A 17,195-nucleotide genomic window follows, 5' to 3' on the forward strand; every position below is an offset into this window, starting at 1 on the left:
GCTGGATAAAATACTGAGTTTGAGCACTGAAGTAATCCCCTTTTCACTTTGAATGAAAGGAAACCAGTTAGGCATTCCTCCCATATGCTGTCCCATATGCTTTCCTTTCACTTCATTTACTATCTGACTGCCAGAGAGTGCATCTTTTTCCAAGTCACTGAATATTTTGTACATTCTTTAAACACTACATTAATATTAAAAAATAAAGTCTAAAAAAAATGTAAAGTACAGCACCAAAACATAGGTCACAATCCATATTTTTATTTTAAAGATAAGAATTTGTCCTTGAAGGAAATTGTGCCACAGTGAGTATGTTTTCTTACCTACAGATAATTTCTTGCGCCAACATGTTTAGCAAAAAAAAATAAAAAAAATGCATATTTGAATAAAAGAAAAAATATTTGTCAAAGAAAGAGACAAAACATTATGTCATCACATTATGTATATCACAACAGTCATACTACATTGGACAAATAAATGAAAATAAAAACTGTGCAATGGGGGGCTGAGGCACATGTCTGCATTTTGCTTGCCATGTTTTTTGCTGGCTAAAGACTAGGAATCATTTACCACAGTTGCACTTAGCTGATGAAAGTTGCTAGAAAACTATCATTCACGGTCAGCATGCACTCCTTGCACTTGTATATAAACCTGCTATCTGTTCTGCATAAAGCCCAGTCATACCTAGGACCTTTTTTCAAAATTACATTTTAAATTGAAACCTTTAAATCTGACTCACTAAAATAGGATTTTTGCATATTTTCTGCATGGAAGTATGCTGCAACCTTACCTCTCAAATGCTGCTTAACGAGTTGGAGAAGGCGTTTCAGGCATAATTGGATGTTACTGCTACAGTAGTGCTTACATTTCCACTGTTGCATACAATTTTCTAGCTGAACTGTGCTTACTGCATAGTTTTGTGACATCTGTGCTCTTGCTACTTTCCATGGAGAATACCCTCACATGATGTAAGACCAGCTTTTTGGGCAGCTTAAACCCCGACTCAGGGTCGAAACTAGAGGTAGGCAAAAGAGGCAGCTACCTAGGGGGCACAGTCAACTATGACTCTTTTTGCTTACCCCCTTCTATATTTAAATTTGCCCGGCAGCATGCTACAATCGGGAAGAAGCGTGCTGTTGATGAATATACAGGTAAAAAATCAGGAGCAGAAAGCACATTCAGAACAAAAAACCCCAGAAAAAAACTAAACAATTCCCAGAGTGCCAAGTGTGGAAGGGTGGAGAAAGAGTTGCTGAGAGCGGAGGCAGGGTCATGGGGGTTTGGGATGTTGAGTTGTCAAGTGGGCGGGTCTGGAGTATGTGATGACTGTGGCTTGCCATGGGAAGTGTTGGCCTAGCTCTGCCCTGGTCATCTTAATGAAAAGGATTCTAACCTAATAAATGTAAACAAGGCACCTGGGCCAGATGGAATACACCCTCGGGTACTGAGAGGGCTAGGGGCAGAATTGCAGTGTTTCTGATATTCTCAGACTCGCTTTCATCAGGTATGGTACCTACCTAGGGATTGGAAGAAGGCGAATGTTATTCCCATATTTAAAAAGGGAGTAAGATCTCAGCCTGGCAATTATAGGCCTGTAAGTTTGACATCCGTGGTGGGCAAGTTATTTGAAGGCTTGTTAAGGGATCACATTCAAAATTATGTAGTGGAGAATGCCATTATGAGCAGTAATCAGCATGGCTTTATGAAGGACAGGTCATGTCAGACCAATTTAATTGCTTTTTATGATGAGGTAAGTAAGAAGCTGGACAGTGGGGATGCAGTAGATATAATCTATTTGGATTTTGCCAAAGCATTTGATACCGTTCCCCACAAACGACTGCTTTCTAAGCTAAGGTATATTGGTCTTAGTGAAGTCGTTTGCACATGGATAGAAAACTGGCTACAGGATCGGGTACAGAGGGTGGTTGTTAATGGCACATTCTCTACTTGGAATAAGGTTCTCAGTGGGGTCCCTCAGGGTTCTGTACTGGGTCCACTTTTGTTTAATTTGTTCATAAATGACCTAGGGGAGGGTATTATGAGTAATGTATCAGTGTTTGCAGATGACACAAAACTCTGCAGACCAGTCAATTCTATCCAGGATGTGACATCCCTGCAGCAGGATCTTTACCAACTGGCAATCTGGCCAGCTAAGTGGCAGATGAGATTTAATGTGGATAAATGTAAGGTCATGCACCTGGGATGTAAAAATATGCAAGCCCCGTATACCCTTAATGGGACTGCACTAGGCAAATCCATAATGGAGAAGGACCTTGGAGTCCTTGTAGATAATAAACTTGGCTGTAGCAAGCAATGCCAGGCAGCAGCTGCAAGGGCAAACAAGATCTTGAGCTGTATTAAAAGGGGTATAGATTCACGGGAGGAGGGGGTTATTCTTCCCCTTTACAGAGCGCTGGTAAGGCCCCATCTAGAATATGCTGTTCAGTTTTGGTCTCCAGTGCTCAAACGGGACATTATTGAGTTAGACAGGGTCCAGAGAAGGGCAACTAAGCTGGTAAAGGGTATGGAAAGTCTCAGTTATGAAGAAAGACTGGCCAAGTTGGGTCTGTTTACACTGGAGAAGAGGCGCTTAAGAGGTGACATGATAACTATGTATAAATATATAAAGGGATCATATAATAACCTTTCTAATGTTTTATTTACCAGTAGGTCCTTCCAACGGACACGAGGGCACCCACTCCGTTTAGAAGAAGGGAGGTTCCATTTAAATATTCGGAAAGGATTTTTTACAGTGAGAGCTGTGAAGTTCTGGAATTCCCTCCCCGAATCAGTCGTACTGGCTGATACATTATATAACTTTAAGAAGGGGCTGGATGGATTCTTAGCTCTCAGTACAAGTGAGGGAATACAGGGGTATGGGAGATAGCTCTCAGTAAAAGTGAGGGAATACAGGGTTATGGGAGATAGCTCTTAGTACAAGTTGATAAAGGGATTGGTCCGATTGCCATCTTGGAGTCAGGAAGGAATTTTTTCCCCTCTGCGGCAAATTAGAGAGGCTTCAGATGGGGTTTTTTGCCTTCCTCTGGATCAACTAGTAGTTAGGCAGGTTATATACAGTGGTGTGAAAAACTATTTGCCCCCTTCCTGATTTCTTATTCTTTTGCATGTTTGTCACACTTAAATGTTTCTGCTCATCAAAAACCGTTAACTATTAGTCAAAGATAACATAATTAAACACAAAATGCAGTTTTTAAATGAAGGTTTACGTTATTAAGGGAGAAAAAAAACTCCAAATCTACATGGCCCTGTGTGAAAAAGTGATTGCCCCCCTTGTTAAAAAATAACTTAACTGTGGTTTATCACACCTGAGTTAAATTTCTGTAGTCACCCCCAGGCCTGATTACTGCCACACCTGTTTCAATCAAGAAATCACTTAAATAGGAGCTACCTGACACAGAGAAGTAGACCAAAAGCACCTCAAAAGCTAGACATCATGCCAAGATCCAAAGAAATTCAGGAACAAATGAGAACAAAAGTAATTGAGATCTATCAGTCTGGCAAAGGTTATAAAGCCATTTCTAAAGCTTTGGGACTCCAGCGAACCACAGTGAGAGCCATTATCCACAAATGGCAAAAACATGGAACAGTGGTGAACCTTCCCAGGAGTGGCCGGCCGACCAAAATTACCCCAAGAGCGCAGAGACAACTCATCCGAGAGGCCACAAAAGACCCCAGGACAACATCTAAAGAACTGCAGGCCTCACTTGCCTCAATTAGAGTCAGTGTTCACAACTCCACCATAAGAAAGAGACTGGGCAAAAACGGCCTGCATGGCAGATTTCCAAGGAGCAAACCACTTTTAAGCAAAAAGAACATTATGGCTCGTCTCAATTTTGCTAAAAAACATCTCAATGATTGCCAAGACTTTTGGGAAAATACCTTGTGGACCGACGAGACAAAAGTTGAACTTTTTGGAAGGTGCGTGTCCCGTTACATCTGGTGTAAAAGTAACAGAAAAAGAACATCATACCAACAGTAAAATATGGTGGTGGTAGTGTGATGGACTGGGGTTGTTTTGCTGCTTCAGGACCTGGAAGGCTTGCTGTGATAGATGGAACCATGAATTCTACTGTCTACCAAAAAATCCTGAAGGAGAATGTCCGGCCATCTGTTCGTCAACTCAAGCTGAAGCGATCTTGGGTGCTGCAGCAGGACAATTACCCAAAACACACCAGCAAATCCACCTCTGAATGGCTGAAGAAAAACAAAATGAAGACTTTGGAGTGGCCTAGTCAAAGTCCTGACCTGAATCCTATTGAGATGTTGTGGCATGACCTTAAAAAGGCGGTTCATGCTAGAAAACCCTCAAATAAAGCTGAATTACAACAATTCTGCAAAGATGAGTGGGCCAAAATTCCTCCAGAGCGCTGTAAAAGACTCGTTGCAAGTTATCGCAAACGCTTGATTGCAGTTATTGCTGCTAAGGGTGGCCCAACCAGTTATTAGGTTCAGGGGGCAATTACTTTTTCACACAGGGCCATGTAGGTTTGGATTTTTTTTCTCCCTAAATAATAAAAACCCTCATTTAAAAACTGCATTTTGTGTTTACTTGTGTTATCTTTGACTAATAGTTAAATGTGTTTGATGATCAGAAACATTTTGTGTGACAAACATGCAAAAGAATAAGAAATCAGGAAGGGGGCAAATAGTTTTTCACACCACTGTATAGGCATTATGGTTGAACTTTATGGACGTATGTCTTTTTTCAACCCAACTTACTATGTAATAGAAGGATAATAGTCCATAAGCAAAGTTTTTGACATCCACAGTTCAGGTGCCCTAACATACACCATTAGATGTGCATACTTTATGTATAAACATCTTGCATCTAGCAAAATAAATTATGCTTATGCATATGTGGTTGTACATACATACATATAGGTTAAAAGACAAGCAATGTGGCTTTCCTAGGCCACTGTTTATTTATGGATTACTATATTAAATGGAAAGAACAACTGTTATAGGAGAAGGAAAGGTATATCACTGGGTGGTGCCAAATGTTAGGCACCCCCCAGTAACTGTAATCACTTACCTGATACCCAGGGCCAATGCTCCTGTTAGCAGAAAACTGCACCAGCTCGGGTACCTGTGAGCGAGCAATGAATTTTCCTTCCATCTTCTTTCTTTGCAATCTTTTTACTTTCTGCGAATGTGCAGTCGATGTACAGAAGGAAGAGGATGCTAATGGGAGCACCGGCCCGGGGTACAAGGCAAGTAATTACAATCACTGGGGGTTGTCTAACATTTTGGCACCCCCCAGTAATTGTACCTTTCCTTTACCTCTAAGAGGGATCTAAACTAAAAAAAAAAAATAAGATGATATAAACTTACTCACTTACCATATATACTCGAGTATAAGCCGAGTTTATCAGCACCAAAAATGTGCTAAAAAATTAACCCTTGGCTTATAATCGAGTCAGGAGGAATACACGCCGTTTTTTTTTAAAAAAGCCTGACCTGCACAAGCCCCCTCCGGCTTCACCAGCACCACCAGGCACCCCAGGCTTTCCAACAGTGCGCCAGGGTGGAAGTGACGTCACACGTCCCTTCTTGCCCACTTCTCTTTTGGGACCAGCCGGCCAGCGATTCCCACCAACCCCACTAATAGTGCCTTCCTTTGTGCTCCAGGGAGAGAGGCACCCCAGGCTACCTAACAGTGCGCTCTTCTTTGCGCCTGGGCGGAAGTGACGTCACACGCTCCTTCTTGCCCACTTCTCTTTTGGGACACCGGCCAGCGATTCCCACCAACCCAACAGCCCCACTAATAGTGCCTTCTTTTGTGCCCCAGGGAGGGAGTGATGCCCCTGCAGTATCAAGGTACAGTTACATGGCTAGCATGAAAACGATAATTGTGATGATAATTGTGTGTGTGTGACAATTAGACAGCTGAATTATTATTACTAGATAGGCTTTAAGTTATGGTGACATTTACTAAGTCTCAATTAATGTCATTTTATTGGTATTTATTATTTATATTTATTTATATATTTATTAGGTATATATTTATATATTTATTGGTATTTATTTTGATTATTGAAACTTAGCGGTAGCTGCTGCATTTCCCACCCTAGGCTTATACTCGAGTCAATAAGTTTTTCCAGTTTTCTTAGGTAAAATTAGGTACCTCTGCTTATATTCGCATTGGCTTATACTCGAGTACATACGGTACTTAAAAATAGAAAATTAATGTAAATTACAAATGCTCTTAGAGGAGCCTCTGAGCACTTAATGTTCATTTTATATTTTTAATGGTTCCGAGATATTAGCAGTTTTATAATGTAAGGCAGTCTTCAGCTCAACAGATTTATGCCTAAGGGGCACATTTATAAAAGCACGAACGCTCCGAGCGTATTTTCGCCGAATTTTTCGGGCGTCCGCACGACTTTTTTGTACACTTGCGCGAAAAAATCAGAAAGGTTTTACAGCTGTTTTCAATGGTTCGGTCCGAAAATGTTGTGACTTTCGGATCGCCAATACAATATTATCGTGACTAATACAATTTTTTTGTAAGCATTTTCAGGATATTTGCAATCTTCAGAAATTTTTGTTTCCAATCCGAATTTTTCCCATTTGGGATTCGAATTCGTGGATTAGTAAATCTGCCCCTAAGCGTGTCAGCAATGTTTTTTTGTAGGAAATGTACTTACACTGTGCCACTTTCCCAGTTCTCTTCATCTTTATCTTTTTCCTCCTTAGTTTCTACAGGTGAGTGAGGATGTTTCTGCACAATCCTCATTCCACCAGCCTTGACTGAAAAACATGAAACAAAAAAATACAGATTAAACAATTGGTCATCAACTTGACTTGAAGAACAATATCCCACTTAGTGACAAACAAGCACAGTCCACTGTACTGCTATCTGTTGTGGAAAAAAAATCACTTTGCCAGTATTAGCAAAGCACTGTTTATTCTCTGGTGACAATACAATAATTTACAATATAATACATGCATATTACAATACATTTATAATGATATGTTTAGCAGTGTTGATGGAAATGAATGGAGACTGTATGCAAACAAAATGAAATTTTTGGTACATAGCGAATACATGTAATGTTTCTTTGCGTAACAAAAAATGATTATTTACTATTTTATTACTTATACTTTATTTTTAAAAAGGGTCAATTCATTGCAGATTTTACCCAAAATGGATCATTCTCCTTATAGACACTAATTGTAATTGCACCTGCTGATAATTAATGCAAACTTTTGTGTCAGGAATAGTACCTGCAACAAAATGGGTGTGACTCAGGCAGTACAGGTGTTCTACATGCTTCTCAGTGGAGTGTGATTTATACTTTAGTGCACACAGGCACAAAGGAAGCCACGTGCTTTACCTCTAGACAATGGTAGGTATAAAGTGTGGTGCCCCTGAGCCCTGCTTTTCACCACAAGACACAACTTGTGCTATGTACAAGATAAGTTTAGCAAAAACACGTAATAAGTAATGGTTTAATGCAAGTACAAAGCACTGCCCCCATGGGATTTCTTACCAGCTCAGTACAGGTCCCCGTCTATACCTACAGAACCACTTCAAAAGGGCTCCCAGAATCTGCCTCCTTCTTGCATACCTCTTGGGCATATGCAATTGTGGTTGTCAGCTGCAATATTAGCCTCAGACTATATAAGTAATATACAATCTCTAAGTACCAAATCAAATTCCTTCCACATGTCACTGGATGGAAAATACTGAGAATTTGGATAAACCAGGGAGATTAGGATACAATTTGCTAACAGGAAGAGGTCTTTTACAATAAGAGATAACATTAAAATAACCATAATTATTGCTTATTCTTTGCATTATGTAACCTTTCTAAAATAATAATAAGGTAAATAAATGAGGTACAACTTTTTGTGGCTTATATATATATATATATATATATATATATATATATATATATATATATATATATATATATACACACACTAGGTATAAACATTTAAGGTATGGTTGAACAAGTGGTTTGCTTAGTTCTTTCTAAGAACTGACGGTAAAAATGCATGACGACAACCTTTCAATGCTGATCTTAGTAATATATTGGTTAATCATTTTAAGTGACTTCTCCCATTACCTGAAAAGGGTCTCCGTAGTATTTTAAAATGCAAACAATTGTAAAGCTAAAAAATGTTCAAGATGCTTTTTTTTTTTAAATTTCTCTAAAAAGATATTTAATGTCATACACTCTTATTTCAGTTATATGTTCAGTTATTTTAGGTTCTATAAACAAAGCATTGTGAAAAACATAAAGTAAGATTTCTAAATTGCTTAGTGAAATACTGTATATACTTGAGTATAAGCCTAGTTTTTCAGCGCCCAAAATGTGCTGAAAAAGTCACCCTCGGCTTATACTCAAGTCGGGTGCCATGGGTCCCTCCAGACTAGCACCCTCTCTCCTTTGTGTGCAAATTAGGCCACCCACAATCAGACCCTCCAGTGCAATAGCCAACTCTTAAGGCATCATTGTTGATATCATATTGTTTTCGTTGACCCTCTCTCCTCCACTTACAGAGCTAGTTTACTGTTTTTCTTCTAAACAAATATTTAAAAATATATACCCCACTTATGCCTCAATTAATGTAATTTTATTGGTATTTATTTTGATTATTGAAACTTAGCAGTAACTGCTTCATTTCCCACCCTAGGCTTATACTCGAGTCAATACGTTTTCCAGTTTTCGTAAAATTAGGTACCTCGGCTTATAATCGGATCGGCTTATACTCAAGTATATACGGTAAAAAAAAATATAAAAAAAATAATACAACACATAAATTATGCTAGTTAGAAGTCTGATTCTACATGCTTACTTCTACCCACTCAAAAAAGGAATATTTATTCCATTAATATCTTTCAAATAAATGGACTATATACTTGTTCTTTAGAATTAATTCTTTTTTATTCTTTATTGTAATGTTTTAAATTTAAAGTACCTCACAAAAAATTGCAAAATTCTTCAAAAAATGAAACTCATTCTGGGTAGAGCCCCTAATACAATTACACATATAATCCACTAAATACAACTAGGAAGTGCGGTTTTCACATGACACAACCTTGGCTGTACTTTGCGGCAATTTGAGTCAAAATGAGGAAGTGAATGTTTCATTTGCAAAGACTAATCCTTTGCAGTGGCTTTATAAAGAACAGATCACTTCAAACAAATTGAATTGCTTTTTTATAATGAAGTAAAAAAGAGCCTGGACAGTGGGGTTGCAGTAGATGGATCTAGTTTGCTAAAGCTTTTTATATAGTGCCATAAATGTTTACTTCCTATACTATGGTGTGTTGGTCTTGTTGATGATCTGTGTGTTAATAGATAGGCAACTGGCAAAATGATCAGTTGTCAATAGTGCATTCTCTAGGGTTCCGTAATGTTCAGTACGGAGTTCACACATATACCATTTGTTCAACATTAATTAAGCAAATAGGGCTTAAAGGAATTCTTTCACAGGAAAAAATGTGTTTTACAAAGTGCATCTGTTAATAGCGATCCTCCAACAGAATCCTGCATCAAAATCCATTTTGAAAAGGCAAACAGATTTTTTATATTTATTTTTTAAATTTGACATGGGGTTACACATACGGTATTCTTAATTTCCCAGGTGCCCTCAGCCATGTGAACTGTGTTCTGATAAACTTCAGTCACTCTTTACTGCTGCGCTGCAATTTGCCACAATATCACCGCTTTCCTTCCCCCCAGCAGCCAATAAGCAGAACAATGAGAAGATATAGTGAAAGCACCCTGACACCTACATTGCTAAAAATGCTCCCATGCACCACCTAGAGCTATATATGTGACTAGCACTCAATAGTAAAAATCCAAGTCCGGCTCATCCATATCATGACTCCAGTTACATTAATTAGGAAGAACAATAGCTTATCGAAAGCAGTTCCATTCTAAAGTTCTGGCTTTTTCCAAATTGTCAGAATCAGGCACAATGACTCAAGATGTTGGTTCAAGAATAAAATCAGGAAAATGAATTATTTGCTATGTACACTGTGTAATTTAGTAATAAAAATGAGACCATATATTTAAAAAAAGTAAACTTTTTTTATTTTATTGCTGGATGTGGCTGTATAATTCTTAAATTATTGTTACCCTCCAGTTATCCTGCTGTCAATTGTAGATTTACTTTGTAATTACTGCAAAACAAAATACACAGGCCAAATACTAAAAATGAGACTATAGTCACATTCCTGTATTAAAAAGGGTATAGATTCACCGGAGGAGAGGGTAATACTTTGCTATTACAAATGGTAAAGCCTTTGTATCTAGAATATGCAGTGTAGTTTTTGTCTCCAGTGCTTAAGTGATATTAACATGTCCATAGTAGAGATTGGAAAGTCTCAGTAATGAATAAAGGAGGCTATATTGGGATTATTTACACAAGAAGAAGGGGAGACATGATAACTATGTATAAAATATGAAAACATACAGGCAGGTTAATTTTGTCTATAGTGTGTGTGAATGCCATAGGAACATTAGCTTCTAAGCTCCTCTGAGAGCTGTGTTGGCACTATATAAATAACAGGAAATTAATAAATAAAAATATATAAGACAACCATGAACTTAACTATCTAAATACTTTATTCACCATCCTTCAAGTAAATGCAATGGCATCCCTTGAGCATCTTAGCGTGTAGGAAAGGGTTTTTTTTTTTTTACAGTGAAAGCTGTGATTGTACTGGCAGACAGATACATTAAAAAGTGTCATGACAGGGTAGTACTTGACATAGTACAAAGTTTTTTTACACTGAAAAGTTTCTTTAAGGGAGCAATATATCCTCTTTGTCAACATGAGATAAAAAAACAGGACTTGTACACAACATACATTTTTTTCAAACTGCTTTAATTAATATAAATCTATAGTTTAAATTATTTCTTAATCTGAACTGGGCCAAGAGAATTAAATTATACTTTTTATCTTTCACTTTCCTGGATCTTCCGAGTAATTAGGAGGAGGCACAGAATGCAATTAATTAGATTATCAATGTCACCACAAATTTTTCTTATAGGGTAAAACAATCCCTTCATTATTTCAGAAGGTAAATCAGACCAGGCCCTGTATCTACTTTGTACTATGTCAAGTACTACCCTGCCATGACACTTTTTAATGTATCTGTCTACCATTTTTGTCTAAATAACTATATTAAAATATTTTTGATCAGTCTATCCATTTTACCCAGTTTTATTTTTACACTGAACTGTTCCTTTAAAAATGAATATGGCTAGAAATGCCATATTTTATTTAATAAACTGACTGCACTGACTTCAGCATCAGCATCTCTATAGCAGTAATGATATAGATCTTTACAGATGTCACAGGAGCTTCTTATCTTAGATTCTGCTGGAACTGTCCAGGACAGTGCACATGCTGATGAGAAGCCAAGCTTAGGGGTTGTTGCAAAGTATCAATCAGAAAATGAGGTTTGTCTGTCATATAGGCTGATGCTACAGGGCTAATTAATCAATTCTAATGCAGCTGCCCTGGTTTCAGATATGTCATGTAATGTGAATCTGAATGAATTACCAATCAGCCTTTTACTGTTACATTTATATTCTATATATACACAGTATATTGTCGGTCCCTCAGCTCAATAACTGAAAGCAGCAAAGAGTATGTGAAGTGAATCAGCAGAAAAAGATGGTTGGGGAGCTACAGTGCATCTTTGGAGGCACAGATCTCCCCTGCTAAAGTGCTGTGGTCGCCTTGGGCTGGTAAAGAAGTTCAAAACATAATGTACAACATTTCTGCCCTGCTTCTTTAGTTAGGCTTTAGTTCTCTTTAAAGCGTATTTTTCTCAAGATATATATTATCTGCAAGCAAAACATCCAAAAGAAATGTCTTAAGCCCAGAGTTCATGAACCATATGATATATAGCTAAGTACAGTGGCATGCATATTCACTGTCTAGACTGCTCAGCTAGTTAAAGAATAAATGAACCCCAACATGTTTATTCCAGGTTAAGAATTATTTTACTCTCAGAACTGCAGAATACATATGCATTACAGAAAAATGCAGTTTTTAGGGAGTATGCATCGTCAGGCCAATATATTGGATTTAGCGTTTTTTACTTGGTCAGCACCTTGCTTTCCATTTTGCCAGTTTGGCAAACACTCACTCTACCAGACTGTGCAGCATGTTGACCCTGTACGCTTTTTATTCTACGGTGCTAGACTACAGATCATGTGTTTGTCTTTAGGTACAAATATCCATATCCCTTGGTGACCAGGTGCATTTGCTATTAAGGTGATGTCTGTTTGCTGCAGAACTTGCTAAGCCTTTTTGCATATGTGGTCGGCTATGCTTCTGTTCAGATTTTGACCTCACCTAATACCAAAAAGATCACAGGCCCAAAAACGTTTTGGTGAATAGCAGAATTTTGACTATCAATGCAAAGCAATAGACTTAGCAAAAAGAACCTGTTAGATCAACCCAAACCAGGCCAGGGGTTTAAACTTTTTTCCTAGACTAAATTTCTCTTCTCTGCAATAAGTCTGTGGATTCCTATTCTTCCTCCTCCTGGCATCCATACTGCCTCTATTTTTCTTAAAAGATGATGTTCCTACAGGAATACACTTGGTTCTATATTTCAGTGCAATACAGTCTTAGGTCCATCAACCCTTGATTAATTTAGCTTCCAGTCAGTTTTTCAAGTTGGTTACTGGTCTAGTTGCAGACCAAGTACATAAAATTCTGCAAACCATCTTCATTAAGGCCACATTATATATATACAGTCACTTCAGAATAACTAACAAAGGTAATCCTGCAAATTTGCTCTTCCCCATAAACATGATATTTAAGACTCAATGTTTCCAAACCTCATGTGCAGAATGCTTTATCATCTGCCAATACCCCACTTGCTAATATTTTGGTAAATTGTCACCAAGATTTTAGAAGGTAACCATATCCTGCACTCTTGTATCTACTGGCATTATTTTGTAAATTGTTGACTGGAATGACTGTAGCTGTGCACACTGCACAGATGTCTAATGTCTTAGCACCAGATTTAAGCCTCCTGCATTGTGTTTGTGAAGAAGGTATACTGGCAGACTACTGGTCTGGGCCCGTATCAGTGTGTGTGTGTGTGTGTGTGAGAGGGGTCTAGGCATAATATTCCATAATATCCTTTTTGGGGTGGGGGGGGCAGTGCAGCAGATGATATGGCCGAGGGGAGGGACTATCACACAACCCTGCCGTCTTTGCCCACCTTTGACAAGGGCCCCCCTTCAACTGTGGGTTCTGCTGTATAGTATTTGCGCCACTGTAACTGAAAAGTCTTATGGTGCAATACTTCAAATAGAACAAAAAATATGATTACACAATATGCAGTAGCTATAGGCACCATTTGTAACTTGTAATTGCACCTATCCTTGCAGAACTGTTTATGTGCTTATAGCGACAAAAAAAATCATGCAACATTAGGCTAACATTAAAAAAAAAAAAAAAAAAAGTGTTAGCACTCTCACAAGGCTGGCATTATGTACTACTGCTTTAATAATGTGCTAAATATGAAGGTTTACCACCAAGATTCTTCCATAACTTTATCTGATAAAGAATGCTTGGCGCTGTAGTTCACCTGCTGACAATTAAAAACACTGATTAAAAAATAGTAAATAAGTTGTTCTAAACCAATATTTGGGTCATAAATCTGATTCTGCAACATCATTTGGGTACGCAGAGGAAAAAAAGGTTAAAGGACAAGGAAAGGCAAAGTCACTTGGGGGTGCCAAAATGTTAGGCACCCCCAAGTGACTTAAATCGCTTACCTTGTACCCCGGGCTGGTGCCCCTGTTAGGAGAAAACAGCACCAGCCCGGGGTACCTGTCAAGAGCACTTCCTCCTTCCTACTCTCGCTGCAGCCAATTGTTCCGGACAAACGCATGCGCAGTAGAGTGAAAAGCCGACTTCTCTGTTAAAGTTCGGCTTTTCACTCTACTGCGCATACGCGCGTGAGCGATCAGGAAGAAGGAAGTGATCACTGCTACCCCGGGGTAGAAGGTAAGCGATTAAAGTCACTTGGGGGTGCCTAACATTTTGGCACCCCCAAGTGACTTTGGCTTTCCTTCTCCTTTAAGAACCAGCTTACAACCAAAAAGCATTTTTTAGGAAAACCCTTGTCCCTGCAAAAAAGTTCTGCGTTTTTACCAGGTGGACAATATTCTGGTGCCTGTATATATGAGAAAGGTTCTGCATCTAACTAAAAAGTTACAGCATACAGCAAATAAATATGCTGACAACAGAGAATATATCAAATTACAATCTAAATAGTGATTGTGCATTAGAGGCCTGTAAAGTAGATAAGCCAACTAATTTATTTACTCTTCCTTAGGTCGAGGGCACGCGGGATGTTTTGTTACCCATGCTCCTCCAGTGCAGGTGACAAAATGTCTTTTCATTGTATGTTATACAATGTAATTTGCTGGTAGCAAACGTTTCTGCTGGCCCTTGTATTTTTCAGCATTTACGCAATATAAATATTTTACCCCCGGTGATTCACAGCAACAAAAAAGTTATCTTCTGCGCTTTTCTTTCCCGTGTTTGAAGAGATTTAGCACTGGTGACAAAACATTCTGTGTTCCATCACTTTTAGATTATTATATTACTTTATATTATATTGTGTCCAAATGTAGGAATCTTAAAGGGGATGTTCACTTTGGGTTAACCTTTTCATATAATGGAGAGAGTAATAGTCTGAGATAATTTGCATTTGGTCTTCATTTTTTATTATTTTTTAGTTAGCTCACTTTTTGTTCAGCAGATCTGTGGTTGCTAGGGTCCAAATTACCTTAGTAATCAGGATGTGGTTTGAATGAGAGACCTGTTTATGAATAAGAGAGGACCTGAAAAAAAAAAAGTTACACAAAGTAACAATAATCATCAAACTGTAGACTCACAGAGCAATAGTTATGTGGCTGCTGTGGTCACTGACCCCCCCCATTTTAAAGCTGTGAAGAGTCAGAAGAAGACGTCAAATAATTAAAAATAAGTAATGAAGACCAACTGAAAAGTCACTTAGAACTGGCCATTTTATAACATACTAAAAGTTAACTTAAATGTAACTTGCCCCTTTAAGGGGGAGGGGTAAAGCAAACAAAAATGGAGCAATATTTCTTCGCCTATTTCTTTTTTATTTAAGGTCTAATTCATTAGTCATTAGAATGGCTTTAATCAACAGTCATTAGAATGGCTTCAATCAACAGTCATTAGAATGGCTTCAATCAACAGTTATTAAAATGACTTCAATCCATTGTAGAAGATAGAGTTTCCTAATCTTTAAACAAAATATTAAATAAAATAATCCACGGAACTTCCTATTACTGTTAAATTTCTTCCCTATAAATAGCAGTTAATAGCTAGACTGGTAAAGTAGCAGCCAGGTTGCAAAGTCAGTACAAGGTGATAAACTATAGACATAGATAAATGAGGGGCTAGAGACACACCGAGTAAAACAGCTTACATTTATATATCTACAAATATAGTTTAATACAGCAGCTAATAGTAATATTATCAGTAGGAAAGCTAAAGAATGTTGTTTAATGTACCACAAAAATCTTTAAACAAGCCCTGCTTTTTTTTACTTGGGTGGTGTGTGTTTTGTCTGGGTACATTGTTTAACTGTCTGAAGAGTCAATAAAGCCACCGTTCTGCAAAGCTGCACATCCCTGTGCTGATCCATCTTGCACCCAAATGAAGAATTCCTTGTGTGTATTCTGCTTCAGTTAAACCAATGCTAACAGGTTTTGCAAATCCACTTCCCTTCTAAACTGTCCAGCTGCTTTTTCAGCATATGGCACTGTTAAAATACGCCTCTCGGCCCGATAACCTTCTCCCTCCTCCCAGTCCTGCCATATAGTAAACAAAGCAAATGAAATCGGAATATACCAGCAGGAAGGTGACCGGCTTTGGTATCCATTTTCTCTTTGGGAGGAGAAGACATGTCTTCTTTCTGTGTAAGATTGTCAGCGGCCAGCAAACCTCCAGAAACACTGTACATACAGTAAACAGCAACTTGCTTCTGAACAGCTCACAATCACACATCAGCAGTTGGCCTAATCCCCGCCCCATTTCCTTTTTTCTCCATTCTCCTCCTCCCCCTTCCTTTCTACGAGAAGCGCAACCTATAAAAAAAAAGGTGTTAGAGAACTACGACACCCATCATTCCCTCGGTGGACACGTTAATGGACAGGTGATGGGAATTGTAGTTCCCACAACAAATGCCAGTTTACATACGCTGCTCTTGTCAACGTGGCTTCCAAAGCAGTATGTTTTGTTACTTTAAACTTAGCTTTATTGAGAAATTACAACTCATGCAACGGGTTATTCCAGAAATTGTCTATTACAAAGATATATTTATAAATCTGTTTAATTTAAGTCAAAGGAAAAATTCAAGTGGAGAAGTATTTTTGACATAAATATTGGTTTACAATGATCTGTAAAAATCTTTAAAGCCAGATTTGGCCACAATTGATCACACATTTACATAAAAATATTAGATAAATAGATGTGAATTTACATGATGTATCATGTTCAAGGTCATTTAAACATAGATTAAGTAAAATAAAATCCAAACCTACTAAAAATGCTTGTATTCAAAAATTGTATAATGCATAGAAAAATTGAACCACTTCTTTTGCACACTGCTATTGGATGTAAAAAGGACAGGAGATCTATTTTTGAAGAGATATTAGGAGTCTTTTAGCACAAGTGCAATTGCAGGGCCTCTAAAGATGGGTGCAATGTTTGCAAATGTCAATACTATCAGTAAAATTGCTTGCTGCAGAATGCGCGTTGCAGGTTGCATGAAGAACATGAAGGTTGAAGACAGGTGTTTTTCGTCGCCTGCTACGTGGGAGCAACTGCCTATTCCAAAGAGAGAGGTACTTTGGGGCAGGTAGTGATACCTGGGGAAACTAAAAGAGACCTGGGGAAGGGACTTTGCCTGGACTTAACTGGGAAAGGGTATTTCCTCCAGGAGTGGAGTGTGAAACTGTGTCCCCAGAGAGACTGAGCCATTAGTGGCTAAAACCACACAGGTTTCCAAAGCAGGGTTTAATACTGTTGCATGTTATAAGTATTTTATTTTCACATCGTTATATAAAGTTGATATTTGCTGCAAACTGTGTGTGATTATTTCCTAGTGAAAATCCCCTTGAGGTGTGGCTCCTCAGTGTCCA

The 17,195-nt window shown here is 38.2% G+C and overlaps 1 protein-coding gene across 1 annotated transcript in view; it reads right to left on the reverse strand.

Moving 5' to 3' along the window:
- The window catches only part of dap (death-associated protein), a 45,870-nt gene extending 29,874 nt beyond the window's left edge, over positions 1 to 15,996 (reverse strand). The window contains exons 1-2 of the mRNA NM_001017164.2: positions 15,904 to 15,996; positions 6,669 to 6,771 (exon numbers count right to left, since the gene is read on the reverse strand). Of these exons, the coding sequence (NP_001017164.1) occupies positions 6,669 to 6,771; positions 15,904 to 15,958 (158 nt within the window). The 5' untranslated portion in view covers positions 15,959 to 15,996. The remainder of the gene's footprint in view (positions 1 to 6,668; positions 6,772 to 15,903) is intronic.
- Positions 15,997 to 17,195: the final 1,199 nt, after the last annotated feature.

The sequence above is a fragment of the Xenopus tropicalis genome, chromosome 6 (genome assembly GCF_000004195.4).
Source record: "Xenopus tropicalis strain Nigerian chromosome 6, UCB_Xtro_10.0, whole genome shotgun sequence".
NCBI lineage: Eukaryota > Metazoa > Chordata > Amphibia > Anura > Pipidae > Xenopus > Xenopus tropicalis.